Source organism: Anser anser (assembly GCF_964211835.1).
Source record: "Anser anser genome assembly, chromosome: 19".
NCBI lineage: Eukaryota > Metazoa > Chordata > Aves > Anseriformes > Anatidae > Anser > Anser anser.
The window spans coordinates 5,959,637-5,977,724 of record NC_139740.1 but is presented as its reverse complement, the minus strand read 5'-3'; the positions used below and the strand labels follow the sequence as shown (position 1 = coordinate 5,977,724).

The window sequence follows — 18,088 nt, the reverse complement described above, 5'->3', positions numbered from 1 at the left end:
TTTAGTATATTTTTGGAAAATGAATACCCATAGCTAAAAGTATCAATTAACAATCTAGCATTTCAGCAATAGGCTACCACATAAATAGCTTTCAGCATTAATAAATATAATTGAATTGCACAGTTTACATGTTACTGAACTACAAACGGGATTTTCCACATTACAGGCAAAACCCAACCCTTTCTGTCCTGCTGCACGAAGGGAAAAACTCATCGGCCTGCTTCACTCAAGGTGCTGATCAGCTGCTGATTACAGCTCCTAGGGAAAAATGCAGTTTGCACTTGCTCAGTTCTAAGCAGCGTGCACCAGCCACATTCAGATAAATAGTTTGCTTTGACATGTTGCTACTAAAGAGGTGAAGGTTTTGTGTTTACCCAGTTTTTTGGACAGGTATCACTTGACTGTGTTAACACTTGTCTGTATGGATGAGGGGACTGATTTTGTACGCATAGTGGGATGTCAGGCAGACCTTAAGTTGAACTGAAGTAATTCCTTGCTCAGGGACCAAACTAATCATTCCATGATTCTTCTTTTCGTACCTCCTCACAGCTCTTCATTTCGTACTCCTTGCAGATGCCTGCGCATGAAACTGAATTCCAGCTACAGTGTCCTCAACAATGTACTTGGCAAGGAGCTGCAAGCCAGCTACCACTACAACAAGCAATTCTGGCTACAAATTTTGCAGCTCCACATCAGTGGTCAGTATCTTATGCCCAGCCTACACAGTTCCTAAAATGAGAACACGAATCTGGAGGATGAGGACACTTATCAACAATTTCTGGGGGGCTTTTAATGAAAAAGTTGCCCTCTGTGCAATGCTGTTCCTCAGCTCTTGTAACTGAGCTGCTGAGTAAAAACCAAACTACTTATTCTTTCAAAGTACTTAAGCCAACAGCTGTCCAAGAGTATTTCCTCAAAGTCTTGAGCTAAGTCTTGGATTTACAGAACTAACGCATGCAGAGGGGTCAGTAGCACGAAGGTGAACACAAAGCACACCCTCTGTTAAATGAAGGATTTTTCCTTAGAAACAAATGCTGTTCTGCCAGGCACTAAAATATGTTGCTCAGCTTCAGCTGGTGTTCAAAGTGCACTGCTCACAGGAAGAGCTAATAAGCTTCTGGAAGCTATAATTAAATAAGAAATTGCAGCTCTTCTCTAATTTAAATTGAAAAATGAAATGAATTCACAACTAAAGCGATTTATCAAGAATTATCTATCTTTCAGTATTTTCAGGAACTTCTAGTTGAAATTACTTATTTCAAAGAGAAATTCTGATTAATAAAAATATTCCCTACATTCACTTTCTTCAGGATAGTCAACGAAGGTGTGAAAGCAGACTAACCACAAGCTAACTCCATATTAAATTGCTATTAATAGCTTCTCTTCAGGATTATCCAAGATACACTTATGTCTCTCTGCAAATCTGTCACACCCTCTTTTGGTTCCCATCCAAACATGGTTTTAAATCATTTTGCCTTAGTTATAAGGCCTGAAGCCTGTAATAATGTTAAATTTGCTTCATTGTTTGGAAAATAACACGTTAGAGGAAACTAAAAAAAATTCCTTCATCCAATTGTATTGGCACAGAGAAGTTCAGTTAACAAAGGTGATGAGGGTGTCAAATGGAAAGGATGCAGTAAATTCTAAATCGTATTTAATAATAGACTAGCACAAATGTCATTAGGCATGGAGCATGGGTTAATTTTCAAACAGCTTATAAAGCATAATTTATCGTTGGCTCCATCACTTTCATTTGTTTTTAGATCAAATACTGATCTCTGTTCAGCCTTAACTATACCAAGCCAAGAACATTAGTGCCTGTGCTTTATCCAGATTTTTTTTCTCCAGAGCATTTTGATAGGTTATTTGACAGACTGACTGTATTTTAATTCATGTTCTGAAAAAACAAATTCCTACTTAGCCTTTTACCTTTCATGCCTTATTGTAACTGCCTGCTCTTCTGGAGGGAATATTGGAGTGCTCTGGCAGAGAAAAATGGAAAAATGTACTAGTTACCTCCTTACAGACTACAAAGTTACCTTAGAGCTTTGCAGCATGTGCTACAGCCTCCTTTGCACCAAAGCATACTTTGACACCTCCTCAATTCCTGGTTTTTGTGACCCTTTATCAAAACCGAGCTTCTGACACTTTGTTCTGAACCACAGTTGCATTCAGAAAGGCCAATGGCTTATAACATGCTACTCCTTCTGGGGCTCATTAAGAATAATTTCCCCGTTTACACATTAAGATTAGTTTAGAACTTTAAGTCAACCATTCTATTTTTACTTTTCATACACTTAAAAAGGAAGGTTAAATGCAGAGGTGACAGGCTGCAGTTCAAAGAGAAGCATTTCTATGTTGAAATTTGAGACCAATTAAAACTCTAGAGAAAGAAACAAGCATGGCATGGTATTGTCAGGATGTCAAGAACAATACTCCTTGAATATAGCCAAGACTACACAATTTGCCACGTTTGCATGCAGAGGAGCCTACAGGTAAGCAACGCTCAATTACACTGTTACTATTGTACCCTAGATTTCTTACTGCATTTACCTAAAGCAACACACCAGTTTTTTTTAGCGTAGTGCCATTACTGACAAACAACTAGAACAGAAGAATGACTTGCTAAAAGACAAATAACTTGCCTTCCCTGTGATCTTCACCTGGCCATTAACAACAAACAAAATCTGAAGTTCCATCTGAAAAATACATTTTGGTAGAAGCAGGGCCAGGTAGCCACGACTACAAAATACTGGTTTTATATGCAACGGAAGTGCAGTATCAAATATACAAACCAGTAATTTTGCTTAGGAAGAAGCAGACAACACGTCTACCAATGTGAATGACCTTTTATGTTCCTTACTTTAACAGATTATATAGCTTCGAAATCTGCTGTTCATATTGTATAAGACCCTGTAGATTTGTTCTCAGCATAGCTTTTAGTCACAGTTATGACTTTTCACCCAGGATGCTAGCTATTAGAAGACACCAAAAAGTATACAGGCAAAAACAATCATGCGGCTAATGTCACACCCTAATTTTCAAGTGTAATTTCTGATGGGTTTAGTAAAGTCCTGCTACTTCTTTCAATAAGTACATATTGCATTCCTTATCTAAATTGGTTGGGTAACATGAAGATTATTTCCCTTTATTTTCCTGAAAAGGTAAGTCAGAAATATGGTTCACATAACTCTTCTCCTAGCAGCAGATGTTAGTTAAAAAGTTATTTTCTAGGCTTGTGGCCATTTCTATTGTGTTACCTTAGTCTCAGCACATAATTAGAGTTTGCTATAAAATCAGATACCTTCAAGTAGTTCTTTAATTGTCATATCTCAGAGGCTGCATAAAAAAACATCTCAACAATTTTATTTAATTAGCAATTGGTGCATAAAGCAAACCTGTCAGGGTTCTTAGTCACCATTTCTGAAAATACTGCTTGGCGTTGTACTTGGACATTGACACAGAGATTACACAAAAGGAATATATTCCCAACATCTGCAGATCTTGACCAGAAAGAATTTTATTTCTAAATACATTTTGTAAACATTTAGAAAAATCTGTTTCGCATAAAGCCTGGATAGACAGAAAGATACATGCATACCTACCTCTAATAAAAGAAGATTACATCACAGCTTACATATTTATATTCTATCAGTCCACCCATACTATTAACATAAACATCAAATCACCATTTCTTCCATGGAAGAACTATATTCCATTTGTACTAAGCACTGAAATATGAAGAACAGGTGTTTGGATTTAATTCCAAATGAGAAATGCAGCTTTTTGGCATGCAAACAGTTTAGCAAATGGAGAAGGCTGAAATGTGGACATTTGTTGGCCTGCTTCTGTGTTTATTTGCAGCAATATGACACTTAAGAGGTCATACTGTTAAATAGTAACTCAAAAATGGAGATGGAAGTGATCGGGTTAATATAATCAGATGATGGGTCAGGTCAGAACATACACACACATGAAAAAGATTGTTAAAAGTATTCATTACTGGGTTCATAACAGCACCACTTTATAACAAACTATTGATATATACAGAAAATCTTTGCCTCAAATTATTTTCAAATGGAAAAGAGTTAGACCAATGCTAAATACTTACAGTGCTAAATGTTAAACAATTGAGGACCTGATTTTCCTCTAAACCTTCATATGACAAAGGTTTGATTTAACTGCTTATGACCTGTTGCAACCCGTGTTAGAAGGGTATTTTTGTTGAAGGTCCTCCATATGAGCCAGAGTCTGAATTTTGACATGTTGGACAGTTCATGATGAGGAAAAACAAAATTTTTAACTTATCACTGCTAATTTTTAAGACTGGAAGGCCATATCTTACATGGCTGCTGAAAAATCATAGGATTAATATTGTTGACTTATTACATCTAAATAACTGGTGGCACAGCCCCTACATGATTACATATAAAGCAAAAACAATCACGAAAGAAGCAGAAAAAAAGAAACACACACACACAAAAACCAGAACAAAGTAAAGAAAATCAAAAGTAAAAACAAAGAGAACAGAACAATGGCCTATTCAATCTAACCTTGATCTTTATCATTAGGCTTGCTGTTGTCCTTATTGTGTTTTAGCTTTCTTTCTTTTTTGAGCTTACTTACAATGCCCCAGAAGTTAAGTCAAATGTATTCTTCAGAGAATGAAAATATAATGATAAGGAATTATATTAAAAAAGAAATTAAGAGCATGAGTCAGCAAACGTAGGTTGTATTGGGAGGCAGGCACTGTTCCCAGTTCTGCCACTCACCCGTCACATAAGTAAGAGCAAATCTTTTCACCACTCTAAACACTTCTCTTCCATCTGCCATATCTTTAAATTACTTTTTTTTTTTTTTGGCAGACCAAAGGATAATATTTGTATATCCTCATACACACACATGTATATGTGTGTATATATTTATGTAATATACATATATATAATATATAAACACACTGCATAGCACAGGAGAGCTCCATTTAGAGCCCTATAAAAAGAATAACAATGTTAAGTTGTGGTTTAAATAATAAAATACTAAATAGCCGTAGCAGATTTCTCTACAGTACTAATAAATGAAGGCTTTCAGAAGAATAAAAAAAATCAGAACTACCCATTCTACCCCTAAAACCTCACTCAAACCAGTAGAAACAAAACCCCTAAGCTCCAAAACACACAGAATGGATCCAAATGGCTCTGAATTAGATTATTACTCACTTTTCCACCCTCATCAAATTTTCCCACATGATAAAACCATTCTCGAGAACAGAACCAGGTTGGCATGATCACAGTAGGTCCATGGGAGGTAAACACCTAGAAAAAAGGTGAAAAAAGTCTTAATTAAGAGAATGTCAAAGTAGCACCTGTTGGGGAACAACATAAAGCTTACGCATTCACATAAAATCTTAAAAATACTTATGCTTATACTTAATATCCAGCAATTTTTATCACTAATTCAAGTGCTTAGAATTAAGCATATGCTTCGTGCCTAAGATGTAGTGTATACCAGCATCTTTGAGCTGTCACAGCCAAATTAATCTAATTCCTACTTCGTATTTCTTAACTTTATATTCTGTCATAAGTTGCAACACATGCAGAGGACTATATTTCAAATTTTGAGAAATACACTGGAAATGACTGTTCTACTAAAAGTGCCACTGCTGATATTGAAGGGAAGGAATTGAGAAGAATCTTGAAAGTTAAAGTTCTTAAACTCTAGAATCTTACATTGATTTTTCCATTTTGTATTCCTTATACATACATTAAGTAAGAACTTTTATTGATCTTTTATTTCTGCCAAAGACATTTAAAGCTTAATCAAGCTTGGACAGGTAAGATACAATTTATTTTAATCATTACCAGAGCTCTATGGATTTGCTACCCAGTGGTACCTACCTTAAAAGGTTGTTGAAAAAGAAAATGCTTTAGGGACTGAAAAGGGAGTGGCTATTAATTTCATCCTCTTGAATAGTGACAGCCAAGAACTACACAGATCAGTCCTTGAAGCTTTAAACAAACTTGCTGTAAACAAAACCATGAAATAAACCAGAATCTGGATTATGGAAGGTAAACTGATTCTTTCTTTTATTACAAGATGAATTATCTGGCCAAACAAGAGACTGAACTTGTCAAACAGAACGTGTAAAGTTAAGACAAGATAATATGCCTGCTTCCAAGAACTGCAGGAAATAGGGAGCACAGCCTCGTTTACAAAGGCAGAAGGAAAGAAACCTCATGATTACTGCCAATCTCCAAACACTAATGAAAATGCTGATCTTATGAGCAGATGATTCCGTAGCATGCTATATAGTGGCAATACTAATATTCCTGTAGAGTTGAAAGTCTTGAGCACTAGTGCACAAATGCAAATTTTGTCATGTGCATCTAAGCATTTACATCCTATCAGTGTTCCTCCTGACTTCAACCTTGGATGGAGCTCCTCAAACTCTGTTATCTGTCAATTTCCACTTCCACACATAAACACGAACTTAAGACCCAAATCTTACACCCCCAGTTCTATACAGACACTTAAATCGGGTCTCCAAGCAAAGCAGAGAAGTCTAATCAAAAGTCAACAGGTAATTTATTCCCACTTTTCTTATGGCACAAATCATCTGATCAAACGCAGGCATCCACTTTGCAAGGAAACACACTGCCTTCTTCCTCCACAACCAGAATGGTAGAACCTCATTGTCTATGAGGGATCCTGGGGTGACTCACTTGGACAAAGATACTCAGTTTTTAGGCTGTCATATTTAGTCAGAATAATACTGTCACTTAATGGCTACGACTTAACAGATTAACAGCTTGTTCATAACTGAAGTACACTGTTTGCAGAGGTGCTAAACGTCAAAAACTCCCCACAAAAGCCAGTTGGAGCTGAAAGAGTCAAAACAATCCCAGAAAATCAGAGCAGACATGATTAGTCAGTACATGGTTATTAGCTCCACACTAATTACAAGGGCAATTGAGTATGGCCTGAACTGAACAATGGCCAAACAGTAATCCCAAAAGAAAACAACAGTAGGGAGAAAAGCTAGGCTAGAATGCATTGCATTCAATCTCATTTCTGAATGAAAGAAAATCTTCAAAGACAGTCTTGAGCCTATTGGAATACAAGAAGTGTGTTTGGAGAGGCTAGAATGCCATTTCCTCAGCACAGCCAGGTTCATCAGGGAACACAGATGTGCTTAATCTTAAGGATGTAGCTCACTGTAATTAGTCATGCTCATGTGCAGAGCATACATCCCAAATATCTTAGCCAATCTGTGTTCAAATGAAGTATAATACTAAAGTAAAAGCAAATAGGACAAAGCTGAAACACTGAGAACTGAGAAAAGCAAAAACATCATCACATGCTGCAAACACTGACGTCTTTCCTACATCTATGTCTCACTGTCCCTCTCAGAAACGATACCATAGTGCTTGGAATCACACAAAGCTCGGACTGATGATGAGGTGGCTGGACTGCCACATGTCATTTCAGGATTTTATCCTTCAAGCAAGTCTTTGAACCCGGAACAATACACCAGTTAAGGGCCCATGAAATGGTAAAGAAAGCTGCTTCTAGATCAACATTCACAAGGTGATGTCAAACCAAACTGAAGGAAATTGAAATCTGTGCTACTGCTGCCACAATGGACATACTTGTCCTCGTGCTTTGCTATGCTGAAAATGCTGTTTGTGAAGCTGAGATTTTTCTTTTTGCTATGTTAGTTGTCAGCTGAATCTGCTCCCTGATCCAACTAACCCCATGAACACTAGGGTTAGCACAAAGGAGAATGCAGGAAAACACGGCAGGAAACGGAGGACAAGACCATTATTTTCAGCAGCACTACAGATAATCTATAAGTAATCATTAAGCTGATAGGGGGAACTTTCTGTCTAGCTTTGTCTAGCTTTACAGTACATCTATATTAATTTAAGTGCTTTTCCACTTTTTTTTTTTTTTTTAAGTGTTCATTTTCTGTAGCTTTAGTTCTCTAAATTCATTCACTGTTAGGGGTCAGCCTAGCGATACTGCTGAGACAGTGGAGGGGGAAGGCACAAGTTTTAGAAGAGAAAACAAGACCTGCCTTTCTGGTCAGTGCCCGCAGTTAATCAGTCCAGCTGTGATATACGGCTACACCCTCTGTCTGTGAGTACTTACAGCGAAGGGAGGACCTGGCTCAGGAAGAACACTGAGCTCCTAACATGGGTTCCATGATATTGAAATGCTGCAGTGTCTGCCAAACTTTTGAAAGCTAACTTTAAAAAAGTTTTGAAAGTTCATCTTCAAGAGGAAAAAAAGTAACCTCAACTTTCTGCATTTTGGAAATTCTAGATTTCTGCTTAGTTTTGTTGGATGGAAAAATCTCCTCGGGATTTCCTTTTTGCCTATTCTATTATCATACACGCTTGCTAAGCTGTTAAAAAAGGGTCAGATTGGCTGACTCTGTGATGGAAACTGCAACCTCTCACTTTGTGAGATTGCCACTTAAGATTCACACAAGACAAACAAACAGAACATGCCAGCCTTAGTCTGAAAATCAACCAAAAGTAGAATTTGAATTATGATGCAGCTCTGTAACTGCTATGTTTAGTTTTCTTGGAAACATTCTCCAGCTCTACCCACCAAATATCCAGCATCACCCTGGGATCTTAATGTTTTTTTCAGTTCTCATCTTTCATTAGTTACTGAATCCTGTACACCTGTATGAGATCAACTGGAGGAGTTACTTCAGTGTATTGGAAAGCAATTCAGACCCGTGAACCTCTCACACACGGCTGTGTTGGAAAATGAATGCTCACTAACAGTCATTGCTGTACATCCTATGCTGTAAGGACTACAGGAGAATGAAACTAGCTTGTCAAAAATGATGATAGAGCTTGTAGATGAAGGAATAAATCTGTTCAGATTTAGAATTCCCAAAGAACATGGTGTTGTCATAATTAACTTGGAATCCACCTTCATCATTTTCAAGGTGACTTGGACAGGCTGCTATTCTAGCACTGCATTTCTTAAATTGTTTAGAACTTTTATTGTCATCTAGTTTTATTCCAAGGATCAAGTAGATATATTAATAACAACAATAATACTAAATGATAACACCTAAAAATGTTTGCTTTCATATCTAGACTGTTTTCCTGAAAGCCTAGAAGCTTTTAAGAGAGATATAGCATTACATTAAAAGAAATATCACTAAAACATTTGTGGTATATTTTAACACTTTCTAAAGTGTACCTAAATCTCGAGGGACACTGTGCATGAATCCCTCGCACAAATCCCTGCTCACTTCCGCCTCTCATGATGCAAGCAGAGCTGCCAGGAAGGCAGTAGTACTGGGAAGAAAGGGCAAATTTGTTTAAAACAGTGTTTGTTTGACCAAACACCCTTATCCCTCACACTTTATTACATTCCTAGTGCTTTTCACCAGGCCATTCTCTTAAGAAACACAGGATAGCCCTTTTCATAGCTATTTGATCAGTATATCAAAACATAAAATTCTGTATGAACAGAATTTCCTGTGTTATAGGAAATGTTAATATCAAGTCTAAGTCTGTAAGCTGCTGGATGTGAAACCACTATCTGAGATGAGTAAGAGGATGTGTATTAACATGGCCACGCTTCCTCCTGACATCTCTAGCTACTACAGAGTGCCACAAAGAATGAAATGCAGGATAAATGCTTCTTGTATCAGGCTGCGCTCTACCTACCTTTTTTTTTTTTAATCTGCTTCTGAAAGAAAATTTGTTTACAATTTCTCCAGAGGTAAATACATTAAATATGGTTTTATACTCTAATACACATGTATTGAATTGTGTTTTTGCTTTATGTGAGCTATGCCAGCCTTGTTGTGCTGGATAATTGAGAGCTGCCTTTACTGCTGAGTATCTCTTTTTCTTAGTTGAATACTCCTAGTAAAACCCAATAGCAAATGCCATTCTTCTAGTCTTTTTCAGACCTTTTATCTACTAATGACGATAACTTAACCTACTGCTGAAATCAAAAGAATAGATGCATGCAAAAGGAATAGCCTGTATGATTTTAGCATGCCTTACATCTTTTTTTCTTGTCTGTAAGCTGCTAAACGTGGTCTTTGTAACATCCATGCCTTAACAAGTCTCTAATTCTTGGAAAGTTTCCAGTATTTAAAGAGTCAAGTACGTACAATGGAAGAATGACTCCATCCAATAAAACGAAGCACTCTGTACCAAGAGGTTGTCTACTTGGCTTGCTGTTTATGCTGAACTTTTACCATGAAAGAAGGAAAACAAGCTGCTTAAAGTCGCATTAGCAGATGGTATGTTGTGATCAGAACAAACAAGAAATCTGCTAGAACACTGACCAATGCTCACATAATAAATCTTTAACGTGACCCTTCCGTCTGACTTTTGACACGTCAGTTGGTATTTTGCAAGATGAAGACTCAATAGGTCTTTCAGATTTGGAAACAGTACCCAATGAAGGTAAGATATAACTGAAATATTCCAAGTTATAACAAAACCCATACTTACACTGCAATTTTCATCTCAGAGATGTATGAAAATCCTTTTCACAATACTACGATAATTCCACTCAGGAACTCAGGAAAAGGACATGAGATCTTTAGTGCTCAGAATGTGATTTGAAATTAATTATTATTAATCTCCTGCTTATAAAAACATCAACTATGTTTATAAATTATTATTTAATGTTTTGTGTATAGAAAAAACATATACAGAATGATGATAATCACACTAGCCCTGCAAAAGTCTGGAAAAATTTGTTTCCTTTGAATGCATACTGTTTCCTCCCAGGAATGTCTACTGCTCCACTAACAAGGAGTGCCTACTCCGGGGAGTATACACTGCTGTTAGCCAAGCATTTGCAAACATCTTTTACTTCCCTATCTTCCAGACTTTTTTCCCCTCCAATTTCATCTCCCCACACGTTGTGCAGTAAAGATAATAAGACAATGTGCCTTTTAAAGTGAGTGATGCCATGGCCACAATTAACAGAGTAGTCAGTTGTTTGCTTCTCTAAAACATACTAGTAAAGATAGTAAAGATGAAAGCAAATGCGCATAGAAAGCAGTACGTTCACACAGAAAGCAGTATGTGAAACTTTTCCACACACCACCTTCAAAAACTCATGTTGAATTGACACAAGAGTAAATCTCCTGGGAAATCTTAATTTCAATGAATTTTAAGATATAAGTATTTTGAGAGAGAATGCTTAAATATTTTTGAGTATTCAGGTTTATGCAAAAGCATAACATCGCCTACTAATGCTCACTCAAATTGATGTTAACATACTAGAAGTTGCAAGCATCTTGGGAGTGGAGGGAGATAGAAGCCTCGGTTAAATGAATGAAAAACAAGCATCTTCTAAATGAACACAGCATTGTAGGTAAAGAGATTTAGATTTACAGTTCAGCTGTGTCTTAATGTATATGCAAAAGATCCACAGGAGAAATTCTAGATATTCATGCAGACTTGCTATGTTTTCTTTCAATACAAATAGGATTTCTTTTGTGTTCCTCACCCCGTCCCCCTGCCATAGGCTTTTAACATTTAGAGAAGGTAAAGAGAAAAAAAAAGAAAAAAAAAAATACAGACTCTCAGTATTTGATTAACAACTACAATAGCAGAATGTTTTCTTTAGGAAATCAAAGCCAACTTTACCCTAAATCCCTCCCTCATGTCTTCCATCATAACACAAGTCTTTGCGGGGTATCAAAGTACTGAATGCACTCCAGTGTCGCAAGAATTGCATTCTGTATCACTTCAAAATTGTGAATGGGAGCACAAAAGAAAAGACAGAAAATAAAAGTCAGTTATTCAATTATTTTAGAAAAAGAAATTTCACCGCTAGTGAAAAAGAAAAAAGCAACATATTTCATGGGAGGGAAATGAAACTATTATCAGAGTTTTGTTTTATATAAATGGCCTAATACCAGCGTATTGCACTTTGTTTAAAATTTTTTATCCCACAATACACTTTCTTATATATATTAACCAGGAAAAAAAATTTACAGTACGTCAGCAAAAGATTTCATACACACGTACATTTCTCATAATGAAAGGGACCTAATACATGTCAAGAATCCAGTGTCCTGTTAGAAGAGTTTGTTTTTCCACAGTTCAGAAGATAAAACTGGAAAGACCTCAACAAATTCTGAGAATACGCAGAAATAAAAATTAAGTGCCCATTAATTTGGAAAAGTCTGAGAAAAAACAGAGCTGAGAGCACTACAAAGCTTTTCCCTTCTATCCACATTCTCTTGTTTCAGCCTCCCTAATAACTTGTTGATGGGTTTATATGTGGGATTTGATTTCGTAGGTTCTCTCACTGCCTCCCGGCCAACTATCTGACTAACATTTCCTTTCGTTTGGGACTGCTTGCTCTACACCCCAAATTCTCATAGCATAGGTAGTTTGAAGGTCGCACCGTAACTCTGCAATTGGGCTCTAAGTATGCATCACTCCTGCCATTTACTCCTGCTTCCAGTTCTGCCTGCACTTGGCATGCCCTGGTACTGTTTTGAATTAGTTACTACTCAGTCAGTCATTCCATCAAAGCAGCATGTTAAAACATTTTAAGTCTCAAGAATTTAATGATAAGAAAGAAGGTCATAAGTAGTTAAGATCTTGCAGATGAAGGCTGGTATGAACTAGCTTCAGGGCACCTGTGCTCCATATCGAACACCACAAATCAATAAAACAGAGCAAGGACTAGGGCCCAGATTCATCCTACCTAAATCAGAGTTGTGTATGCAAGAAGCCTCTCCCTACCATAAACAACAACTGCTGCGGGACAAAGCTCATGCAAGATCTCTGCTGCCATCGCTAATGAATCCAATGGAGCTCCTGGAAGGAGGCTTCTCCTTCCCTGAGTGCAGGTAAGCACTTTTCAGTGGGTGAGCGTCTGCCCATGCCTGATGTATCCACACATTCATATTATTAGAGTATGATAATCATCCTCAATTTCATCAGAAGAATTTCTGTAGTGTGAAATCATCTCTCACATCATGCTATGTGAAGCTGATAATAAGTGCAGTTAAAACATGCAAAGAATTAAGAGGAAGTCAATTCTGCTACACACATGAAAAAGATTTTTTACATTCTTTTTTAATACCTCTGTCTTACCCTGTCCTGCAGAAATATCTACACCTATAAGACCAGTAAATAGGTACCATCTGGCACTCAGCATCTATCACTAGGAAATAGGAATGGCATCATGTAACATGACAGTAAAAAGGGTATAGCTATGTAATTTCAATCACAAAGAAAAAAAAAAGCATTTACAACTATCTAAAAGAAACTAACTTAATCAGAAAACACTGATTTCTTAGTTGCCAAAAAGCTCAAAATGAGTAGAAGAAACATATGCTAGAATTGTACTTAACCATGTAACTTAAAATTTGAGAACAGAATAGCAGTCCTGGCTACACTGAAAACCAAACACAGTTTTAGCACCAGCTGGGAAAGATCTACTAAGAAGCTCTTGAGACTTACACCTTTGAAAGTTTCATGGGTCACTCAACATAAACACCTTGGTTTGTCGCACACATCCTGCTAAAAATGATTAAGATTTAAATGAAGTTTTAAATCTCTGAATGAAAAATTCTGAAAACAGCAGTGTAAGAAAAACAAAAGCACAATAACAATGTATCTCAGAAATAGCATGTTTTAAGATTATTTAATAATCCTAATTTCCCCGTGATTACTTTGTAAAATTTAGATAAATCTTCATTTATCCCAAACTCTATGAAAATGGTAATAAGAACTTTTTGTACGTGTTATTTGTAAAAAACAAAGTAAGATAAATTGTCAATCCAAGAAGAACTTTCAGCAAGGCTTTCTCTGCTGTTTTTTTTTTCTAACAGTGGCTGATGCAAATTATTTTGAAGTTTGGTCCAATCCTTTCTATATTAAGGGAAGATATCAGTTTGGACACTCCTATGGGAAACAGCAAATCTCTCTGCCAGCATGGATGAACCTTCCAGCGTTACAAACTAAGTAAATTAGGAGTTCTACTGCAAGAAACAAGTCATGGCAACAAAGACTATAACATCGAAGTTCAAATACAACACCAACATAACAAAAATTAAAGACAGCAACCATTAAACCATTAAAGACATTAACCAGATCCTCCCACTGGGACTTCATCTAGCTTAGCTTTACATTAAGCACAATCAATATATTAGCAGTATTTATTCATGTTTCTTATGAAATATTTGCTATTGCTCATCTTTGTTGCTTTAAGACATTATGATTTCCAAGTACTATTTTGAATCTAGATATCCACTGAAATCTATGAGAAATGATGCTTCTAATTAACATCATATATGATTTCTAAATCTGAAGCTCAGAGTCCCTGTGCAAGATCCCAGAAAAGCACATTTCTAGAATGAAGGCACCTCTGTCCTGCAGTATCCCTGAGCACATTCACTTCGAGTTCCTCTTGGCCAGCACAGGCAATTCTGGCTGTTCTGAATCCAGCCCAGAAACACCTGCATCCTTCCCTGCATTGCATTGGAAACTCAGCAAATCTAATGCTCTGGGAATTAGACTGCAACGTTTGGTTTAATAATGCCCAACATAAGCACTACAACTTCCTTATGGTAGTGGGGATCTCTGCCTTTTTCAGAAGTGTGCCACTTCACAGGGAAATCCTACATAAAAACATATTATAGAACCAGAAGGACCCACGTACTGCAGTAATGAAGCCTAGATTCGAAAACCAGCATCACCTCAGATGTAATCTGTTAAATTCTGATTCAGGAAGCCATTGCTTTAGTAGTATATACGTAGGCAAACTGTATATGCTTAAATATTTAGTTAGGTTGAGACACTTATGAACAGCAATTTTTCACATATACACGTTATTCTGCCTCAACGAAACTCTATGGAAACCAGAAGGAGAAAAAGGCAACTTGATAAAGAAAAAATGGATTTTCAAAAATATGGCAATTCATCTATAAATCTACACTTACATTTCAATATTTACTATTTATTCAGTATTTACTTACTTTCTATAAACACATCATCTTTGCTAATTTGAATTTAGAAAGACAACTGCAAGTTGCAATCTTCCAAAAGCAGCTGAAGCATTTTAGCCATACATCCAGCTCCACGATAATAAACATGTTCTTCCCCTTAAAAAATCTTCAAATACTGCCAAAATGACCATAAAACTAATGAGGTATAATACCTTCAGGACTTGTTATTCTGGCATACTTCAACCAACACCCTATGAAAAATGACAGCCAATGCTGGACCTATGAAATACAGCCTGTGGTTGTGCAATAACTGGTCACTGAGGCACCAGTCAAAGAAGAAAGAGGAAAGTCAAAGAGCAGTTCTCTAGACTCAAACCTTCAAACTCTGCAACATCTTTTCACAATATGTAAAAAACACTGCCTGGCTCATGAAAATGAATGGAAGACATCAGCTCTTTAAAGATCGTGGAACACAAAAAGATGGATGTCCTATTCAGTCAAAATCCCAATTTATTTTTCTACTTCATTGAAATGTGAGAACTCTTAAATCTAAGAAGTAGAGAACATGGTTCTGCATGTTCTTGCTCTTATTTGTACTGTACAATTGCCATGGACGATGAGGAAGGAAAATATCCTCCCAGCTGAGAGAAAAAACACCCTTTAGAAGAAGTGCCAGAGGAAATCAGAGAAGTACACTTTTTAATCCATACACATGCTTTAGCTGCTTCCCTTCACCAGGTGTGCCAGCTTTTTAGCACCGAAGCAAGTGTGACACTTCAGGCACTTTAATTTGAATTAGGTTGTTTCTAATAACCTCTTCCCTTCATTTCGAAGGGGAACTTCTCACATATTTCATTCTATACAATGATACTATGTTTACACCAACTGCCACTTAGAAAAGACATAGACCAGGTTTATATATAATATCTGCAAAATGTAAAGTTAAAAAATTACACCAAGCTGCTGTACAGTGTTTTAAGTTACATGGAAGATGTTTCTGTTTCCACTTACATCAGTGAAAATATAGACTACCTTCACCGGCTTCAGCAGAATTACTGCATCCAGAGCGTAACTGGATGTAACGTTTGTCTCTTCTGTTCTGTAATACATCGCTGAGACGTCTGCAAGATCCTTCGCAGAGAGGAGGTATGTTAGTTCAGGCAAAGAGCTGTGCCAAGCCCGGACACATGGCTTCCAGTCAGATCCGTGAGTCAGCAGAAGTAATTCGTCTCTGCTTCAACCTGGGATAAAAGTCTACAGCATTCACAAGGATGCGTCAACATACCCAGAACTGAAGGCACTGCCACTGACTTACGAGACCTTCTAAAATGGCCTCAGAGCAGCAGGCCATTTGGACATCACAAGTGTATCTGAAAGATTTTAGGAAAGTATAACTGCAATTAAAAACCTCCCATTTTCACATGCACAGAGCAAGGCAGCAGACCCTTTTATCACCACCAGAAGATGAGCAGACAAGTTTTGCTCAGCCTTATCACTTTACTGTTGATATTGCTCTGACAGGCTGGGTTAATCCCTAATTGCCAAGTTGTAGAGCCTCCAACTTCTGAACTCCCAGCCCAGACGAAGTGCCCTCCTTTCCGGCAGCATCAGCCCCGCTGCTCACCCCGTCCCCCACCGCAGCCCCGCAGCAGCAGTCTGCCTTTCCTGGAACGCTCTGATTTAAATAGTCCATCCCCTGCTTGAAACTTTGCTGACATGAAGGAAGGGTGTGTCTTTCCGTTTTACTGTAGAGAATACAAAATAAACAAGCCATCCTTTGAAGGAAAAGGATAGGGAAATAACAAGGTCTTCAAAACAAAAAGAAAGAGAAAACGCGAAACTTCCTTCGCTGTCCCAGCTGTTTGGTTCTTGCATTCTGTTTAAATATTTTTCAGTCTCACAGTCAAACAGTTCACACTGACATAAGCAAGGTGCTCTACAACAACTACCAGACCTGGACTATCTCACCGCTGCTGCAGCATGAGACCTGCTCGGTTCTGCCACCTTATCGCGTGCACAGAGATAAATAAATAAAGGGAAACGCCTCTAAGATCAACGCTGTGACAGTGACTGAAACTCCATCCTTTCCTTTGCTAAATGGTAAAAAATTAATTATATCTTCTGATAACACAATGTTCATTGTGGCTCCCGGAAGATTTACGTATTTAGGATCTAAATGTTTTTGGCAGAAGCGTACTAACACAAACTACAATGCCGTGGAATTAGTTAACAAGTTTTTATTTCAAATAAAAAGATTCATATCTTGAGGGATTGTTTTATCATGTGGGCTGCACAAAACATTGTGTTGATGGCTATCAGTGATTCAAATCAACTTACGGAAGTTAAAAAGCACCATGCTTTCTTCCTACAAACCACACATTCTCTAATGAAATAATTTCCTTTACAGAAATGGCAAATTACTCTAGCTTAAGTAGCCATTTACTAAAAATGAATCCCAATATTTACTGTGCTAACCTAAATATCGTAAGTCAAAAGCACGATGAAAGAAGAATGGATGCACAGAAACATATTCCTCCGTGACTGCCCTGTTTTAAAAGATACCGTTTCCATGGGATGGCAACTTTTAAAATCTCAAATGAATTTCTTCAGTGATGAACACCAACGCAAAGGTTTGCTTTCTAATATATTTCAAGCATTTCATCCCTTCTCTTTATGAAAAAAAAAGATTGGGTCAATGTTCTTTTTGTTTAAATCGAACTATGAATAACGTTGACAGAAGCTGAGTGTTTCACTGACTTTTTCAGTCTTATCACCTGATGTCACAAAAGTCTTATCACTCTAAATAGTTCTAGACACAAGTTTTCTTAACTTATCAGCAATAATAAGTAATTAGTGTTCTCCAGTTCAACATACTTTCCCATTAGCCAGCTGCAATCAGAAAATATCCTTAGCATTGCAGCTGCTTAGCAAATCCAACAATTTTAAGCATAAATATTTAAAATAGTAACAGAAGTTACCATCCGAAATCCGTCCTGTAATATGAACTGCAATCCTGTCAGCGATGTCGGTTACATTCTAAATATTTCTGTTTAGTTAAAATAAATGATTCTCTTGACACAATTGTGAAAACAAGGCTTTTTCTAATAGAGGATAAAATTAAGA

At 37.1% G+C, this 18,088-nt stretch overlaps 1 protein-coding gene across 7 annotated transcripts in view; it reads right to left on the bottom strand.

Annotated features, from left to right (window-relative positions):
- Positions 1–18,088, bottom strand: part of B3GNTL1 (UDP-GlcNAc:betaGal beta-1,3-N-acetylglucosaminyltransferase like 1) — a 135,226-nt gene that overhangs the window by 32,397 nt on the left and 84,741 nt on the right. For all 7 annotated transcript variants that reach the window (XM_083805761.1, XM_083805765.1, XM_083805766.1 and 4 more), the window contains exon 7: positions 5,217–5,312. In XM_083805761.1, the coding sequence (XP_083661887.1) occupies positions 5,217–5,312 (96 nt within the window). The remainder of the gene's footprint in view (positions 1–5,216; positions 5,313–18,088) is intronic.